At 42.5% G+C, this 18,572-nt stretch overlaps 1 protein-coding gene across 5 annotated transcripts in view; it reads right to left on the bottom strand.

Annotated features, from left to right (window-relative positions):
* The window catches only part of REV1 (REV1 DNA directed polymerase), a 94,948-nt gene extending 80,028 nt beyond the window's left edge, over positions 1–14,920 (bottom strand). For 4 of the 5 annotated variants that reach the window (XR_009405418.1, XM_059406255.1, XM_059406254.1 and 1 more), the window contains exon 1: positions 14,464–14,668. Coding sequence is in view for 1 of the 5 variants with exons in the window: in XM_059406255.1 (XP_059262238.1) it covers positions 14,464–14,488 (25 nt within the window). In the remaining 4 variants the exon portion in view is untranslated. Of the gene's footprint in view, positions 1–14,463; positions 14,669–14,832 lie in introns of those variants that run through there. The other variant, XM_059406253.1, reaches the window with a different exon arrangement.
* Between the last annotated feature and the right edge of the window lie 3,652 nt (positions 14,921–18,572).

The raw sequence follows: 18,572 nt of genomic DNA on the forward strand, positions 1-18,572 counted from the left end.
AAGTTTCCTATTATCCACTCTATTCGTGACTTGTGTATATACACTGCTTTGTCATGTTGCTGGTATTTGGTCTCACTAAGTGTCCCTTTTAAAAAAGTTCTCCTGCTCTATTTCTAAAAGAATTACATGTTTACTGCAGAAAACTGAGAAATACAGGAAATAGAAAATGGGAGAAAATTACCATATTCTCACCATCTTTAAAAAATTTCACCTCTTGGGGCACCTGGGTGGCTCAGTGGGTTAAGCCTCTGCCTTCGGCTCAAGTCATGATCTCAGGGTCCTGGGATAGAGCCCCACATCAGGCTCTCTGCTCAGCGGGGAGCCTGCTTCCTCCTCTCTCTCTGCCTGCCTCTCTGCCTACTTGTGATCTCACTCTCTGTCAAATAAATAAATAAAATCTTAGAAAAAAAAAATTCACCTCTTGGGGCACCTGGGTATCTCAAGCAGTTAAGCATCTGCCTTTAGCTCAGGTCATAATCTCGTGGTCGCACCCAAAATGGCAGGGAGCCTGCTTCTCCTTCTGCTCCCTCTCCCACTCGCACTTGCGCACTCTCTTCAAATAAATAAAATCTTTAAAGAATTCACCTCTTGGGGTGCCTCGGTGGCTCAGTGGGTTAAGCCTCTGCCTTCGGCTCAGGTCATGGTCTCAGGGTCCTGGGATCGAGCCCCGCATTGGGCTGTCTGCTCAGCAGGGAGACTGTTTCTCTTTCTCTCTCTCTCTCTCTGCCTGCCTCTCTGCCTACTTGTGATCTCTCTGTCTGTCAAATAAATAAATAAAAACTTAAAAAAAAAAATTCACCTCTTAACTGATATTTCCTTCCTCTCAGTATTAAATTTTTAATATTTAAATTTAAATTCTTCAAATTTAAACATATCATTAGTAATATTTTACATTTCCAGTACTCAGTTTGAAAGAGATCTTTACAATTTATGTTCACAACAATCTGTGGAGTAGGTAGGCCAAATACCTACCTACAGTCTTTTTGCACACAGTTTCCTCCTAGGATAGAAAGACTAAAGGCTTTCAATAAGGCTGCACTGCTGGTTGGTGGTGCAAAATCACACTTCACTTGTAATAAACTGTTTGCAATCTTTGGTGGAAAAACAATGTTATCAATATAATAAACTTCTGAAAAGTAAGAAAACTTATTTTGAATTGAACCAGTCTAATACAATGCAACAACACAGAAGCTTTAAATTCAGCACCTGTCTGGGTCAGGTACAGTAGCTCCCAGATTATAGATGGTATATATATGCAGGGACAAAGAAAGAAAATAGCTCCTACAAATAAGGTTGGTTCCATCTAGACTCTAACTGTAAGTAGTCCATACTCTTAAGTAGAGATCCAGATACACTATCAACTTTGTTAACTGGTTCTCTGACCTTAAGCAAGTCACAAGCACTCAGATCCCAGTTCCTTAGTTTGTGGATAGAGTAGAACATGACAAAGTCTAGTCTCTTGCAGTTTGTAATGTATGTATACATTGTATGTATAATGTAATGAATGCATATGATTCTATACATCTATTCACTTAAGAAAAAAAGCTTTGGAATGAAAGCATATATATTATGCAACTCTGTCTATACTTCCAGAAAATGAGCTGTGCCTATTCAGAGAAGTCGCTATCTAGTAAAGAATTAACCTTACTCAAAAAGGTCGAGCCTTTGCCCTTGGTTCCTGGGAGGTGATCTCTGAGCCCCAGGAATGCCCTGCTTGATAAATGTCTTTCTTTACCTAGGGACTATGAGCCACTCCAAACAGTCTAACAATGTGATTTATGGTGGAAGCTCTGGGTCATGCATCATCAATCTCCTGAGAGACCAGAGATTAAAGGTTAGACATGTGGGCAGCCAACCATATCTGTATGACCAAACTCCAATAAAAACTCTGGACATTAAGGTTTGGGTCAGTCCCCCTGGCTGGCAACACTTTGTGTGTATTGTCACTCACTGCCAGAAGTTAGTGCTGTCCTAGACTCCAGTAAGAAGAGGACTGCAAGTTCCACCTGTGTACCCCAGTGCCTTTTCCCTTGGTTGTTTTAAATTTCTACCTTTCACTGAATAAATCATAACCATGAGTACAATAGTTTTTTCAAGAGTTCTGAGTCCTTCTAGTGAATTATTGAACCTAAGGGTGGTTGGGGAATCCCCAAACTTGCACTTGGTATCAGAAATAAGAGTGGTCTTGGAACTCCCAAACTCTGGAGTGGCAGAATGACAACTATCCTCCAGTATTCATTCTCCCTTTCTTTAATAATAGAACACCTCTCCTACCCCCTAAGTGGGAAGCAGAGTTACCAACTAGAGACTACATTTCCTAGTCTTCTTCAAAATCAGGCATGGCCATGTGAATCAGTTCTGGCCAGTGATAGGAGCAGAGTAACAAATGGGGAGAAAAAAATCTGTGCCATCTTCTTGAAGGAAAGTATTTATTTCTTTTTATGGTATGCAGCTACGAGGTAACTTGGCTTTAACCTGAAAATGAGAACAATACCACAGGGGATAGCTAAGCAAACACAAGGGAAATGAGACCACAAATAACCTTTAAAAAAAAAAAAAAAGAACAAAAAACCCTGCCTCCCTCACCTACTATGGACTGCCCACCTACTATTACAGGAGAGAGAAAAACTTCAATATTGTTTGCATCATTGTGTTCAAAAGCTCAGCCTGTTACAGGGGTACCTCGGTGGCTCAGAGGGTTAAGCTTCTGCCTTTGGCACAGGTCATGATCTCAGGGTCCCGGGATAGAGCCCTGCATCAGGGGGCTCTCTGCTCAGCTGGGAGCCTGCTTCCCCCTCTCTCTCTGCCTACCTCTCTGCCTACTTATGTGATCTCTTTGTCAAATAAATAAAATCGTTTAAAAAAACAAAAGCTTAGCCTGTTACAGCAGTTTAGCCTGTTTCCTAATAAATATATTTCAGCTTTTTAAAATCATGATTTAGAGTCAGCATTTAAACTACATACAAATAAAGACAAAAACATGATGTGTAAGAAAAATATTTGGATATATTAAAACTGAAAATGCACAACAAATATTTGTAATGTCCCAGTTTGAGACTGATCTCATTAAAAAGAAAGTTTCTATCCCAAACAACTCAATATAACAAAGAATTTTCTCTCTTATTCTCTTTGTTATAAAAAAAATACAGAAAGATGACTGATTTCACAAAATCAGTCATTTGAATACAAGTTGAAAGAGGCATTCTAAAAGAACTACTAATAATTTTCTTCCCTATAATTACAGATTTCCATAGAAGGAAAAAGAAAGAAATGAAGACTGCTATTTTAATAAAGTACAAAGAACCACCTTCTCTGGCTCTCCAGGGTGTAACGAAATTAACTGGTTTCTAAACACCTTCTCTCAATTTTCCTGACTTTCTGAACTCCAAACCATGTGGCCCAATGCTTCTCAAACATCTCCACTAGGATGTCCCACATACATCACAAAGTCAGCATGTCCAAAAGCAGGGCTCAAGGTACAAAGTAAAACAAAAGAATGTTCTTCTGCAGATGACATGGTTAAAAAATGAGTCTAGAAGAAGGAATAAAAAGCCAGTGATCTTCACTAAGAAGTGGTATATTCTCACAGGAAGCCAAATAATTATCCACTGGAAAGTTCAAGGTTGCAGCAAATCAAGGATTCCGAAGGCCACATAAGTTTAGTAAAACAAGGACAGGACATATCTAGAGAAAAAAGAAGGTAAAATCAAAGAAAGGGGATTATATCTTCAGTTGCTGTCATATTTGAGCATGCACCAGAATATTTTGGAGGCCCAATTAACAAAGACTACTGAATTCCCAACTCCAAAGTTTCTCATTTGATAGGTCTGGAGTGGGGCCAGGAATCTCCATTTCTAAAAAGTTCCCAGGTAATGCTCATGTGGGAGAGCCACTGATTTTTGCCTGCAGTGTATCTTGAGTGGTAACTGCAGAGACAAGTACAGGAGAAGTTCAGATGAGACCAAGTATACCAAGAAGAAAAGCTGCTATAGTGTACACTAAATAGAAAGGATTTCACAGTATCAGGAGTAAATGCAACTTACAAAATCAAGGTTTTGATTAGATTACAGGTAACAAGATCTCTCCATCTCTCCCATCCTGTGCCTTGCACTGCCTCTCCCCAAATTCCAGGTCTGATCTATGTTCTGAGTATCATACTAAGGAGTTTTAACCTTACTTTGTAAAAGTTAGGAAAAGAAGAGTAAATGTATATATGTAAATGCCGTAGGATGGTGATGGCTGCACACAGACAAGGAGGGGTTCTGCTTCCTGAGCCTAATCTACAAACCTGTAGTGCATATCTACCTCTTCAGTGAAGCCCTCTTGGATCTCTTCTCCAACATGAGATTTGTTGCTGTTTTCTCTGTGCATTTATTCTTTTTTGTCAGTGCCTCTGCTGTCTACACCAGATATGCACTGAGAACAATGTGTAGGATTTTATTTTTTTTTAAAGATATTTTTTATTTATTTATTTGACAGAGAGAGATCACAAGTAGGCAGAGAGGCAGGCAGAGAGAGGAGGAAACAGGCTCCCAGCTATGCAGAGAGCCCAATGCGGGACCCGATCCCAGGACCCTGAGATCATGACCTGAGCCAAACGCAGCAGCTGAACCCACTGAGCCACCCAGGCGCCCCAATGTGTAGGATTTTAAAGGGCAGAAGAGGGTAAGAGGGGATTTCAGGAAGGAAATTCCTGAGCAAAAACAAAAGAAAAAAAATAATTAAGGCAACATTCTGGACTGACACATGGACAGAGGTAGTGATAATTTGTAAGGTAGTTGAAGAAATATAACAGAAGGTTCTGAATATCATACTAAGGAGTTTGAACCTTACCTTGTAAAAGTTAGGAATGGAAGAGTAAACGTGTATATGTGAATACTGGAGGATGGGGAAGCCGGCACACAGACAGGAAGAAGTTCTGCCTCCTGTGTCTAGTCATGATCCCAGAGTCCCAGGATAGGGCCCCAACAACAGGCTCCCAGCTCAGCGAGGAGCCTGCTTCTCCAACTCTCCCCCTTCTCAAGCTTTCTCTCCCACTCTCTCAAATAAATAAATAAAATCTTGGAAAACAACAACAACAAAACCCACTAATTTTTAAGATGAAATGACATTCCAAATAGGAGATACTGCATTCCTCAAAAAGCACTAGGAATCTTACTCAATGAAACAGTTTATTTAGCTAATAAACTCTATTTTTAAGAAACATTCAGTGAGCCCAAGAGAATGTAATATAACCTTCAAATGAAACAATGAGAAGTAAGATTTTCCACTGGGGCATAATATGCAAAAGAACATTATCAACCTTCAACACTATAAACCTGAACAGCTATAACTCAGAGCTGAAACTCAAAATGGCAACTAAGTTACTAAAAATACTTTGTAACACTAACAATCAATCCATATATTATCAACAATCCTCACTAGCAAAATCACACCTCAGATTTACGTTTCCTCTCACTTAACACTAGTAATAACCCAAGTCTAAAACTACAAATTCAAATATACCAAAAACAAAACTCTGATGGCCAAATTTATTTAATTTTGAAAATACTGAAAAATATGTAGTTTATAAACTTAACCTACAACACAATTTATGTATATAAAGGAACATCCACCCAAGGTTTTAAACACAACTGTATCGATAAAACGTTACAATTTCAAACAGAAGGCAATCTTTCTACATACATATATTCAAATGCAACCTGTTACAATCTTTAGTAATGAAGATCAGCAGTCTACTACTGACTGATGAATTGGGAACTCAGTCTACTACAACTGAGCTCAGGAAACATACCTGTTTTAGTTTCAACCGACACAAATTGGGCAAATGTCTGTTCACACCTTTTTAGCTATTGTTGTACAATACAAAATCTGAATAGCCTTTGTCCCTGATTCCTGGGATGGAGACTCTAAATCCTAGGAATTTTACACTAGTAGGAATAATCTTTGTTATCCTTGGTGGGCCCCTAGGACATCTTTTTATATTAATATAGAACTCTCAGTGGGCCCCTAGTTTCAGGATGGGGCTAACCACACTTGATAGGCCAGTTAAGTGAGGGGTGCCCAGCTGGTTCAGTGGGTTAAGCATCCAACTCTTGGTTTTGGCTCAGGTCATGATACTGTGGTTGTGAGGTCCAGCCTCGAATTCAGCTCTGCTCAGCACTGAGCCTGCTTCAGATTCTCTCTCCCTCTCTCAAATAAATAAATCTGAAAGTAAAAAAGAAAAAAAGAAGAAAGAAAGGAAGGAAGGAAGGAAGGGAAAGAAAAGAAAAGCCATTCAAGTGATCAGAGGGTTGGGGCTTTGGGCCACATGAGATCAGTCTGACCTCATGGAAGAAAGGGGTGCTGCAGACTGATTCACCATGTGCCCAATAATTCAATTAATCATGCCTATGTAATAAAACTCCAATAAAAACTCTGGACACGAAGGCCTAGATGAGTTTCCCTGGTGGTAATTACATATCAATGTGGCAGGATAACGTGTCCTGGGACATGGAAGCTTTATACTTGGGACCCTTCCAGACCTCTCTCTAGGTATATCTCCATTTGGCTTGCCCTGATTTGTATACTTTATAATAAAACTATAATTCCAAGTATGGTGAGTGCAAGTATTTCCTGAGCTGTGAGTCACTTTAGCGAATTATCAAATCTGAGGGAGTAGTGGGAACTCCCAAATTTGTAGCCAGTTGGTCAGAAGTACAGGTGGCCCCGAAACCCTGGAGTTTGCAACGAGTACCTTAAAGTGAAAAGAATCTTGTGGACTGTGCCCTTAACCTGTGATGATGTCTGCCCTAACTTTAGGTAGTTTTTTTCCTTTAAAGATTTTATTTATTCACCCGAGACAGAAAGAGAGATAGAGCGCGCGCACGCATGAGCAGGGGGAAAGGCAGAGGGAGAGGGAAAAGAAGACTCCCTGCTGAGCTGGGAGCCCAGACACAGGGCTCAATCCCAGGATCCAGAGATCATGACCTGAGCCAAAGGCAGACACTTAACCATCTGAGCCACCCAGGTGCCCTAAATCTGAGTAACTAGTGCCAGAATCATACTGCAGCTATACATTTAACAAGATACACTGCCTGACCTCTCTCTTATAGGAACTGAGTGGAAAAAAAGAGCCAAGTGAAGTACTTTTTAAGGCATAAACCATTACAAAAAGTAAAAGACATTTTTGGTTATTCTCTCAAAAATATTAAAGAAAAAACTTAAAAAGTTTTTTTAATTCAGGATCGTCCAATTTAATTTTTCAAAGAACTGCTTAAACTAACAGAACTTATTTTAAGATATAATTCAGAACTCTGATGAAAAACATTTAAAAGGGAAAGGAATCTAAATCATAATTAAGACTAATGCCTAAGTAATTAAAATATATTAAGTTCATTCTTAGTAATCTCAAGTATAGACATTATGGACTTCAGAAAAACATAAGGTTCAGCTATTACTTTCTAACTCAATCTCCAAAAAGCTCATTTTCACCTTGGTTATGCTCAGGAATGACTGAAGCCACTAAGCAACATTTTGGTTACTCAGACACTGGATTCAAGTAAAAATCTTTCACATCATGGGGTGCCTGGGTGGCTCAGTGGGTTAAGGCCTCTGCCTTCAGCTCAGGTCATAATCCCAGGGTTCTGGGATCGAGCCTGGCATCGGGCTCTCTGTTCCACAGGGAGCCTGCTTCCCTTCCTCTCTCTCTGCCTGCCTCCCTGCCTACTTGTGATCTGTGTGTGTCAAGTAAGTAAATAAAATCTTAAAAAAAAAAAAAAAAAAAAAAAGGGCGCCTGGGTGGCTCAGTGGGTTAAGCCTCTGCTTTCGGCTCGGGTCATGATCCTAGGGTCCTGGGATAGAGCTCCACGTCGGGCTTTCTGCTCAGCGGGGAGCCTGCTTCCTCCTCTCTGTCTGCCTCTGTGCCTGTTTGTGATCTCTCTCTCTCTGTCAAATAAATAAATAAAATCTTTAAAAAAAAAAAAATCATTTACATCACAACCAACTTTTTTGCCCATCCTTAACTAATCTTTAATTCAACCATAAAGCCTTGAAAAAATTACTCAAACTAGGGGTGTCTGAGTGGCTCAGTCAGTTAAGTGTCTGACTCTTGGTTTCAGCTCAGGTGGTGATCTCATGGTCCCTGAGATGGAGTCCTGCTTGGGGCTCTGCACTCAGCAGGGAGTCCCCATTAAGTTCCTTTCTCTCTGCCCCTCCCCCTGCTTGCATGCTCACACTGTTTCTAAAAATTAAAAAAATCTTTAAAAAAAATTACTCAAACTAACCTGTATGCATAAACAGCTACCTGGCTACACGAGAAAGCACATTTTAATTTGACTGGCTAATACCCTCCTTACTTACTAAACATAAAGAATTAAAGATTTGTTCCATAATCAGGAGAAACACATCACTAATTTTTGCTTACATGCTACCTGAAATTTTAGCCTTAAGCAAATTTAAAGATATCCGTATTTTCTTAAATCTGATGCATCACATCTTTAACGTAAAACTTTTTCAAACTATTTACAAGCTGACCTTCCATGGCACACATGCTTTGACTTATTTCAGTAACGATGTAATGAGGAAAAAAAAAGATTTTGCCTATCATCAACCTATTAAAACATTTTTCACTTATAGAATATATACTCATTTATGTGTAATAGTTAAATCCAAAGAAAACTTAACCACAAATAATGAAATTACTTGTAGTCTGAGGAACACCACACACAAATAACACAATAAAACATAATAGCAAGTTTCCAAACAGAAACCTTGTTTTAATGTGCCTCAAAGCATAGCAGTTATGAGCCCAGGTTATGAAATGAGGTAGGAGTAGATGAAAATCCTGGCTCCTTTCTTACCTGTGTGATAGGCCCCAAGGAACATTATCTGAGTCTGTATTTTTATAACCGTGCCTACCTCAGAGTGGTTATGAATATTAAATGAAACACTGCTCTTACCAAAGAGCCTGACACACAGTAAATGTTTAGTAACTTAGCAATTGTTATTAAATTTTGGAACAAGGGCACCTGGGTGGCTCAGTGGGTTAAGCTCAGGTCATGATCTCAGGGTCCTGGGATCGAGTCCCACATCAGGTTCTCTGCTCAACAGGCGGCCTGCTTCCCTTTCTCTCTCTCTGCCTGCCTCTCTGCCTACTTCTGATCTCTCTCTGTCAGATAAATAAATAAAATTTTAAAAAAAAGTTTAAAAAAAAAAAAAATTTTGGAACAAATGTTACACAGAGAAGCAATATTTTGATTTTCCCTAAGTTTAAGGCCCACAGATAGGATCCTCCTGGTTAAAGTTGAAACTAAGAAAAAAAAACATATTCCTAAGAAGAGGCATTTTACTAAAGATATGCAGACTAAGTAAAAATAACTGGTATCAAGCCAGTGCAGTTACTACATGGAAAATCTTAGTTTCTAACAATTCAAGTTGCATTAGCTGAAAGTATCTATTGTTACAAAGCTATTATTTGTCCCCATTCTTTCTTCTCTATTTCTGGAAAGTACGAAAGAAAAAATAAAATCACATTATGAAAAGATGAACAGAAGGAAAAAAAAATATGATGTAGAGCCACCTCGGTGGTACAGTTGGTTGGGTGTCTGACTCTTGGTTTTGGCTCAGGTCATGATCTCAGGATGGTGATCTCAGGGTCATGATTAAGCCTCTGGTTGGCTGGTCTCCACACTTGGTGTGGAGTTGGCTTGGGATTCTCGCTCTCCCTCTGCCCTAAGTGTGTGCACTCTCAAAATAAACAAATCTTTAAAAAATATATATATGAAATATAGTTAGGTCACTCTAAGTTCTCATTAAGAACCAAACACAATGGGTGGGGGTGGGGGAACCATAACAAAAAACAGCAGAAACTGAACATAAAAGATGATAAAACACTTCTCCTTTCCCAAATACTACAGGATTCACCCTTCAACTGGATCTTCAAGGATTTTCTGTCTTCAGCCTCCAGCAAGTCCTTTTATCTCCACGGTCCTATCTCCAGCACAACTTCAAAAGGAAATACGTAAAAGCTACTCTGGTGGGTAGCTGCTAAGATAATCTCTCCATCTTCCACAGATCTGAGAATGAAAAGGCTGAATTCCACATTAGACCAATACTAGTCTCCATCCTCAATTGCTTACTTTTTAATCCATTCTAGGCATCCACAAAATGTATTTAAGTATGAGTTCCATAAACATTTTTGGTAGCCAAAAATAACACCACAATAAACACAAAATTCAATGATTATACCTTTGTCTCATGCAAAAACACAAAATCCTAAATCAATTTCCAAGTTAATTCCAAATACTGTTTCTAGAGACTATAAAATTACCCTGTTCTGGGGCGCCTGGGTGGCTCAGTGGGTTAAAGCCTCTGCCTTTGGCTCAGGTCGTGATCCCAAGGGTCCTGGGATCGAGCCCCGCATCGGGCTCTCTGCTCAGTGGGGAGCCTGCTTCCCCCTCTCTCTCTGCCTGCCTCTCTGCCTACTTGTGATCTCTTTGTTTCTGTCAAATAAATAAACAAAAATCTTTAAAAAAATAAAAATAAAGAAAAATTACCCTGTTCTAAGCACTTTACATATATTAACTCAATTATTACTCATCGTAATCCTAAAACATACATATGGTCCTTATCTCACAGATGAGCAAACTGAGGCATCAAAAGATATTAAGTTGCCCAAGCCTAAAGAATCAGTAAATAGTAGGAGACATCATTCTGACCCAGGCTGTCTGATTCCAGAACAATATTTAAATTAGGTATACCAATTATTCATTTAACAAGTTTTGTTGAGCACCTGCCAGGTAGAATTCTAAGCACTGGGGATAGAGCTGTGAGAACAAGTTAGACAAGGCCCCTGCCTTCAAGTGGAAGAGAGGCCTTGGAGCAAACAAGTATGTGGGGAAAATTTATCAGTAAGTGAACAGTGTATCTTCACCTAGCAATAAGTGCTACAAACAAAAATTAAAATGACAGCATTGGGCACCAGAGTGGCTCAGTGGGTTGAAGGCTCTACCTTCGGCTTAGGTCATGATCCCAGAGTCCTGGGATAGAGCCCTGCATCGGGCTCTCTGCTGGGCAGGGAGCCTGCCTACCCCTCTCTTTCTGCCAGCCTCTCTGCCTACTTGTGATCTCTGTCTGTCAAATAAATAAATAAAATCTTTTAAAAAAAATATTTAAAAAAATAATAGTAAAACAAAATGACAGCATCAAAAGTGGCTGAGGGAGGGACTGGCTTCTATTTTAAAAATCCAGGAAGGTCTTGCTGAGGTGATGACATTTGATGTAAAGATGTAAAGGCAAGATAACCACCAGGAGGAAGGGGTGGCCCAACTAAGAGAATAGCAAGTTTAATACCCCTAAGCTAAGAACAGCTTAATTAGTTCGAGAAATGGCAAAATGACCAGGGGACTGGGGCAGGGTGACAAAGAGTCACATGGTAAGAAGTCCAATTAGGACTGGCAGCTGCCAAATCATGTCATGCCCCAAGGGGCTGTGGTAGGGAGTTCTGATTCAATATTAAGGGTAACAGGAAGCTTTCAGAGGCTTTTGAGCACAAGAATGACAGCCTGACTAACATCTTTAAAAAGCTCTCTCTGGGGGCGCCTGGGTGGCTCAGTCAGTTAAGCGTCTGACTTCTGGCTAAGGTCATGATCGCAGGGTTCTGGAATGGAGCCCGGTGTCAGGTCCAGGAGTCTGCCTGTCCCTCTCCTTCTCTCTGCTCCACCGCCCCCCCCCCCATGCCCGCTCTGTCTCTCTCTCTCTCAAATAAATTTAAAAAATAAAAAGATTGCTCTGATTCTTATGTGGGGATCAGTCAGAAAGAAAAGCAAGAGAAAAAGGGATAGCAGGGAGGCACTGTTCCGACTATAACTCAGACTAGGATTTATGTACTGTTTGTAAGTAAAAGAGGCACTAAAGGAACATGCGACCCAACAGTCTCTAAAAAAAGACTTTTAAAAGTATGCTTCTTCCCTTCATCTTCATCCCCCCTTCCTGACTTGACTTTGAAAAAAACTCAAATTCTTTTTTAATATCTAAGTTAATGCTTCGGTTGGTACTATATATAGGAGAAAAAAGATTAAAACAGATTTTCTTCAGGGGCACCTGGGTGACTCAGTTGGTTAAGTGTCTAACTCTTGATTTCAGCTCATGTCATGATCTCAGGTTTGTGAGCTCAAACTCCTAGTGGAGCCTACTTAAGACGGCCTCCCTCCCTCTCTGCACCCCTACCCAGGCCCCACTCATACACACACTCTCTCTCTCAAAAACAAACAAACAAACAAACAAAAACCTATTTGCTTCATTTGTAAGTATTCTGCTCAATATCCTATAATGTATAATACGCCACACACATGCATACATTCTTAAGAAACAGAAAGTAAAGAGCTTTACTACTATTTAGCTCAGAGCTCATTCATTAACCTGGAGAAAAGGAGTAATCAGTCTGTCTTCTGATCAGCTCTCTTCTCATACTTTGTTTCCAGCATATCCTGGCTCATTCTAGACTGAATTGTAATAAAAAAAATAAAAAGTATACCAGGGGGAATATGTATGTATTTACTGAACATCTCTGTGTACCAGGTACTCAAGAGATGCCTTACATTCAAAGACTTATTTACTCATTAACTATCCAAAGGAGGAAATAATATCTTCATTCTACACCCGAGGATAAAATCAAATATTAGTAACTTAAACTGTTCAAGGTCACACAGCTAATAAGCCAGAATTTAAATTTACATCTAACTCTAAAGTTTTTATCTTTCCAGTACAGCAACTGTCAAATTAAGATCAAATACATGTAGTCTTCCCAACTTATTATTAATGACTGGCTTGTTGCTGGTGAAGACAGGATTTCTTTCTTTTGCGTAGAACTGAGTTTTGCAGTTGGAGTGGGGGAAAAAGGAGTAATCCTAATGACTCAAACACATTATTTTGAAAAATTATTTTCCACTTGAAATATCATAAATATTAATCCTAAGAGTGATTCTTACCTTTTTAGGAAAAAAAATCTTAACTATGCATTGTTCACCATAAAATAGAAGTAAAGTTTTATGACAAAAGATGAGTTGGGTATGGACGGATAAAGAAAAAGATGATATGCACAAAAAGATAATCTTCAAGACACGTGTCGAATCTGAGTGACAAATATCCTAAGAATTGAATGAGATCCTCCTAAACCAGAGAAAAATTCATCGAAGAGGGACTTACTTTAGATGAACCTCTCAAGAATCCAGCCTAGGAAACATGGGAGGGGAACCACTTGCTAGCAGCACTGGCACTGGCTAAGACAAGGATATGTGAGAAAGCAAAGATGGGAAGTTTGGGAAGCAGGTTCCCCCAAAGGCTGGATTACTGTGTACTCCACAGCAAGAACCAACGTAATGGTGTGACCAACCCTAAAGCAGCAGCAGCTAACTCCTGAAGACTAAAGCAGAGAGGTCAGACAGCCCAGACACACAGAATTAAGAACTGTTACACTAAAGTCCTTAAAAGTTAGTTACAGGTGCTTTTATGGGATGTGCTAGCCTACATTATTTTCACCTAAATGAAGCCATTCACACTCTATACATGACCTGCGAAGGCCTGAAAGACAAACAGTAAACTTATACCATCTGCAATTATTTTGTTTTAAACAAGGGGGACTCAATAAAGGTGTTAGATTAAGGGATTTCATTTCCTCACAGACTGGATTTAGGTAGTAAGTGCAGTGAAATACACAAGGAAAGGCCCCTTTCGGTCTACTCAGGGGCTTAATCATTTTAAGAGTGAGTGGAAGTGTGAAAAGGACACTTATAAGGACAGTTGGGAAAAGATGCCCTGGATATTAAGGGAACAGGTAACAAGGAAAACTAAGTGAATAAAAACTGTCTTCAGCTAGTCCAACATCGATTTGGGGACCCCAGTGCGGGGGAGGGGCGTCTGATGTAGGGGTCACGAGTGGGGGGGAAGGATGGCGCGGCGGGAAGCCGGGCGGAGAGCACCCGCGCCCGGCCCTGACCGACATCCTGCGATGCTTCACGAACCTACGACCGAACGCGCGCATGAATGAATGGCGCGGGGCTGAATGGCCGGCCCAGGCGCCGACGCAGGAGGAAGGAGTTTGCCGCGCGGTGTGAGCGGGGCCGGGGGTGGCGTCTGCCGGCTAGACCCAGAGAGCACCGAGGGAAGGACCGCCGTGCGAGTCTCCCGCGCGGGGCGGTCGTGGGCCGGCGGCAGGGTCGGCTGCGCCCGGCCGGCCGCGCCATGGCGGTGGGGGAAGGGGAGGTCACGCGTTACATAACCCGGCAGCTGCCGCGCTCGGGGACGCCGCGGGCCGCCCAGGCCGCGAGAGGACGGCCTGCGGTGCCCGGGCCGGCGCACCCTCCCCAGCCCCGCCTCAGGCCGTCCGCGCTCGGGCCGCCGCCGGGCCGGTCTGCGGCGCCTCCGGGCGACGCGTGTCCGGTCCCACCCCTCCCCCACCCCGCCGCCGGCCCGGGGGTCGCTCACCTTCCGCGTTGCCCCGGACCACCATGCCCGGGCACGACCGCCTGCTCAGCCTCGCGGGCTCCGGCGCCGCTCCGGCCGCCGCACAGTGCCCTCGCCCGGGGCCCGAAGGAGGGTCGCGGGAGGGAGTCACACTGCCGCGCCGCGGCCCACGCTCGCCCCACGCTCACGGCGGCCGGCCCTGCGCGCGTTAAGCGGCGGCTCCCGCCCCTCCCCTTCTCTGGCGGGCGCGCGCGCCGCAGCTCCGCCCCGCCCCTCCCCCTCCACGGCCGGCGCGCTCCCTGGCTCCTCCTTCTCCCCCTCCCCGCCTGCGTCGACCTGCCCCGCGCTCACGCCTGGCGAGCCCCTGTCCCCGCCCCGACTCGCACTCACCCCCCGCGCGGCGTACTTGCCGGGTCTGCACCCTGCCCCGGGCGACCCCCGCACCGCGGGCGCGGCGCCTCGGAGCTCCGCTGGTGCCAGCCCCGCCCCGCCCCGCCCCGCCCTCCCGCCACCGCCTGCAGAGGGCAGCGCCTCCGCGGCACGTGACCGTCTCGCTCGCTGGGGCGGAGAGAAGTGCTGCGCTGGCCCGCCTTCCGCATCGCGCAGCTTGCCCTGCAACTCCGCAGGCTGCGCGCCTCTTGCTTGGGTCGCGGCGCGTCGGTTGCCTCTGCCGACGGCGCGCTGCCCCCGTCCCCCGATGGACTCCCCACTCTGGGAGGAGACCAGTGTGGGGACCGACCATGCTTTAAACCCTGGTGCTGTCTGAAGATAACGAGAAACACACGGGTCCCCGTCCACAAGCAATTGATTTACAGTGACATCTAGCGGAGAAAGGGACACACAGGAACTGACACTTTTCTATGCGAGGGAGCAACCGAGAATCGTGGTCCACGTAGGTTAGCGAGAATGAACACTGCGCCAGCGGGTGTGAGCGATTCATCGCCAGCTCCCGCAGGGACACAAACTCCATTTCTCGTCCTTTGAGTTTCTTCCCGGGATTGCACCTGCACCTGGATATTTGTAAACCTACAGCAGGTATCCCACCCCACGTGCAGCGCTGGGGTTACACGTGAAATCAATTTTCCGCTAAAGTTAAAAACAAAACGTATATTGTGTATGCTTAAATACAAATTTTAATTGAGGGCCTCCCGGCAATAGACAGTTGTTCCATAAGGACCATTTCCCCCTTTTGGCAGTGTCGCTTTGCCAAGGGATTTCACAATGCTGTTATAATAGTCTTAATTGTAATAAACAAACGTGAAGCGAAACTCTGTGCAAAAGCTCAACACTTTTTTTTCCTTATTCCCTTACCCAAGATACTTGAAGAGTTTGCATGTGCTTAGGAAACTACTGTTTTGAAAACTTATTTTTCAGAGTTGAGACTTGTTTACTGGTAATTCAGAGGATATTCAAATGAGTTGCTTCTTTTATTCTAGACTTCGGGGTTTGCCATTTTATAGACTTATAGATGCCCTTCAATTTCGGTGTTCTTGTCTCTAACCTAGCAAAATCAGGTGGCATGTTTTTCTGAGACGTCACAATTTAATACACATGGTGTAATTTCTGCAGGCTCACAATCAGTTGTCTACTGCAACTAGGATATCCTCATCTGCTGAGATCCCACAGAAAAACAGTAACAACTCTTACTAATTTTTTTTTAAATATGTATCTCTAAATGGCAGCCTTCTGTTAATAAGAAATGCCAAAACTCGGGTGCCTTGGGCTCAGGTCATGATCCCAGGGTCTTGGAATGAGCCCCACATTGGGCACTCTGCTCAGCAGGGAGCCTGCTTCCTCCTGCCTCTCTGCCTGCTTGTGATCTTTGTCTGTCTAATAAATGAATAAAATCTTAAAAAAAAAAATGCCAAAACTCGATTTTCAAATTGAAAAAGAGAGAAGTGGGAACTCTACAGGAAATGTACCATTGTGTTTCAATTGACATTTTTTCCCCACTCTTTCCTTTTAGAGTCAAAGATTTTTTTTTTCCTCAAGAAAGGAACACAAACATTGAGCTAACTGGTCTTGGCAACACCTTTATAAAACATGGTAAGATGGTATGACCACACTTTAGTGCTACGCCTTTAGTGCTAAGTAGTGGAAAGCCTCTGATAAGGAGGAAAAACAATCACATTGCTCTTCAGATAAAATAGAACAAAAAAGAGAGATGAAAAGTACATCAAAAAAATGTATACAAACTCTAAAATCCTTCATACAAGTTTGTCAGTTTCCTTTCATTTTTGCCCATTCTACAATGTTCTGTGTTATGCTCTCTCATAATAGATTATATTGCGTCTGAAGAGCCTTTTCTTTCCATTTTGTCCAGTCACCTACATTCATTCCTTCATTCACTTCCATTTATTCTCATGAGAATTATCTTTCCCTTCTAAGGGGAGCTGGCCTGACCTTTGGGTAGTGCAACTGAGCGAGCCACTCTGGACTCCCACACTTGGGAGATACTTTGGAGTACTTTACCTTATTCCTCTTTTCTGAGCTTCATTAAAATTTATTTTTGAGATTTCTGTCATTACTGACATCTCAAGGGGCCTATGAAAGTGCAGACCCTTGCAAGGACAGCCCTGGAAAGGACATGGCTCTGCTCTCTTTTAACCTCTGTATCTGGCAGAAACTTTCCTTCAAAACATCCACACCTAGTCTCAAATACCAAAAACAGAAAATAAGAACATGAAACCATTAAAAAACAGAGATTTGTACTCAAGTCTCTCGGGTGATACACACACGGTAACGCCTGTGATTTACTCATGGGAAAGAACAATCGTGCTGATCATTGTAAGGCGTTCAGCACGTTATGCTGAACAATGAAATAATGACAAGGAAGAATGAGCACAGACCCCAGAAGCTTAGAAAGGAATTTGGAACCAGAATTGTTCTACCAAGACTTAATTCTTCTAAACAAATTATCTGTTCCTACAGAATAAAAAAAGACCATGGACAGGTATTTATATATATCTATATTTAAACAACATAGCTCACAAAATTGAGGATGATTCAACAAGTAAGTTATGATGAGCATTCTGAATTGGTCAACGGTAAACAAAATGCATTTCCTGCTCCTGAAAATTTCCAGTGTAGGAAGGGAGGCCTCTGCAGAACAGGTTAAGTGTGGCTACTGGCAAGCATTCTATGGGAACATAGAAAGGATGTCAGGGAGACTTCCTCAAGATAGTGACATCTCAGCAAAGACTGAGATCCTAGTCGAGTTGGCTAGGGGAATGCTCCACCCCATGGAGGGAGTACCATGTGCAAAGCCAGAGAAGGGAGGGAGAACAGGGAACATTCCAGAAACCGCAGAGTGGGAAGTACAGAGGGACATGGGGGCGGGTATGCTGAAAAAAGGAGGCTGGAGAAGCGAGAAGGGGTCAGAACATAAACGGCCTCTTAGAGTGTACAAATATGTTTTGCCTGTATCTGCCCAGCAATTAATCATTGAAGTGCTTAAGTTTTGTTTTTGTTTTAATTTACTTAAGTAAACTCTACACCCAACAGGAGGCTCAATCTCCCAACCCCTGAGATCAAGAGCCCCTTGCTCTTCCAACGGAGACAGCCAGGCACCCCAAATCATTAAAGGCTTTTAACAGGTAAAGAGACTTTGGAAAAATCACTCTGGCTGTTGTGTGGAAAGTAGGGTTGGGGCAGTCAGGAAGTCTTGTATTAATCCAGGAGCCCAGGTGCAGGCAGAGAAGGCAATGGGTTGAATTTGACAAGGGTAAGGGTTTTGCAAAGCAATCATAATGCATGGAAAAAAGCGCAAAGAAATTGAGAATGTATTCAAGGGAGGGATTATATTGATTGATCATGGAACTGAGTCTCAGTAATTTTTTTTCATAGCATTCTTAGGCTATGAAAAAGAAATAGGCTATGTAAAAGAAATACCTACAAGTTTCATTTATAAAGGAGGTAAGGAAAAGTGAATGGGAAGAAATCAGAGAGGGAGATAAACCATGAGAGAGTCTGGACTCCAGGAATCAAACTAAGGGTTGCAGAAGGAAGGGGGTTGGGGGAATGGGGTACCTGGGTGATAAAAAGAAAATTTTATTAAAAATTAAATTTAAAAAAACAAGGTAAGGCCAAACAATAAGCATTTATGACATAACAATTTAGTTGCCATTTTA

Source organism: Mustela nigripes, chromosome 7, assembly GCF_022355385.1.
Source record: "Mustela nigripes isolate SB6536 chromosome 7, MUSNIG.SB6536, whole genome shotgun sequence".
Classification (NCBI taxonomy): Eukaryota; Metazoa; Chordata; class Mammalia; order Carnivora; family Mustelidae; genus Mustela; species Mustela nigripes.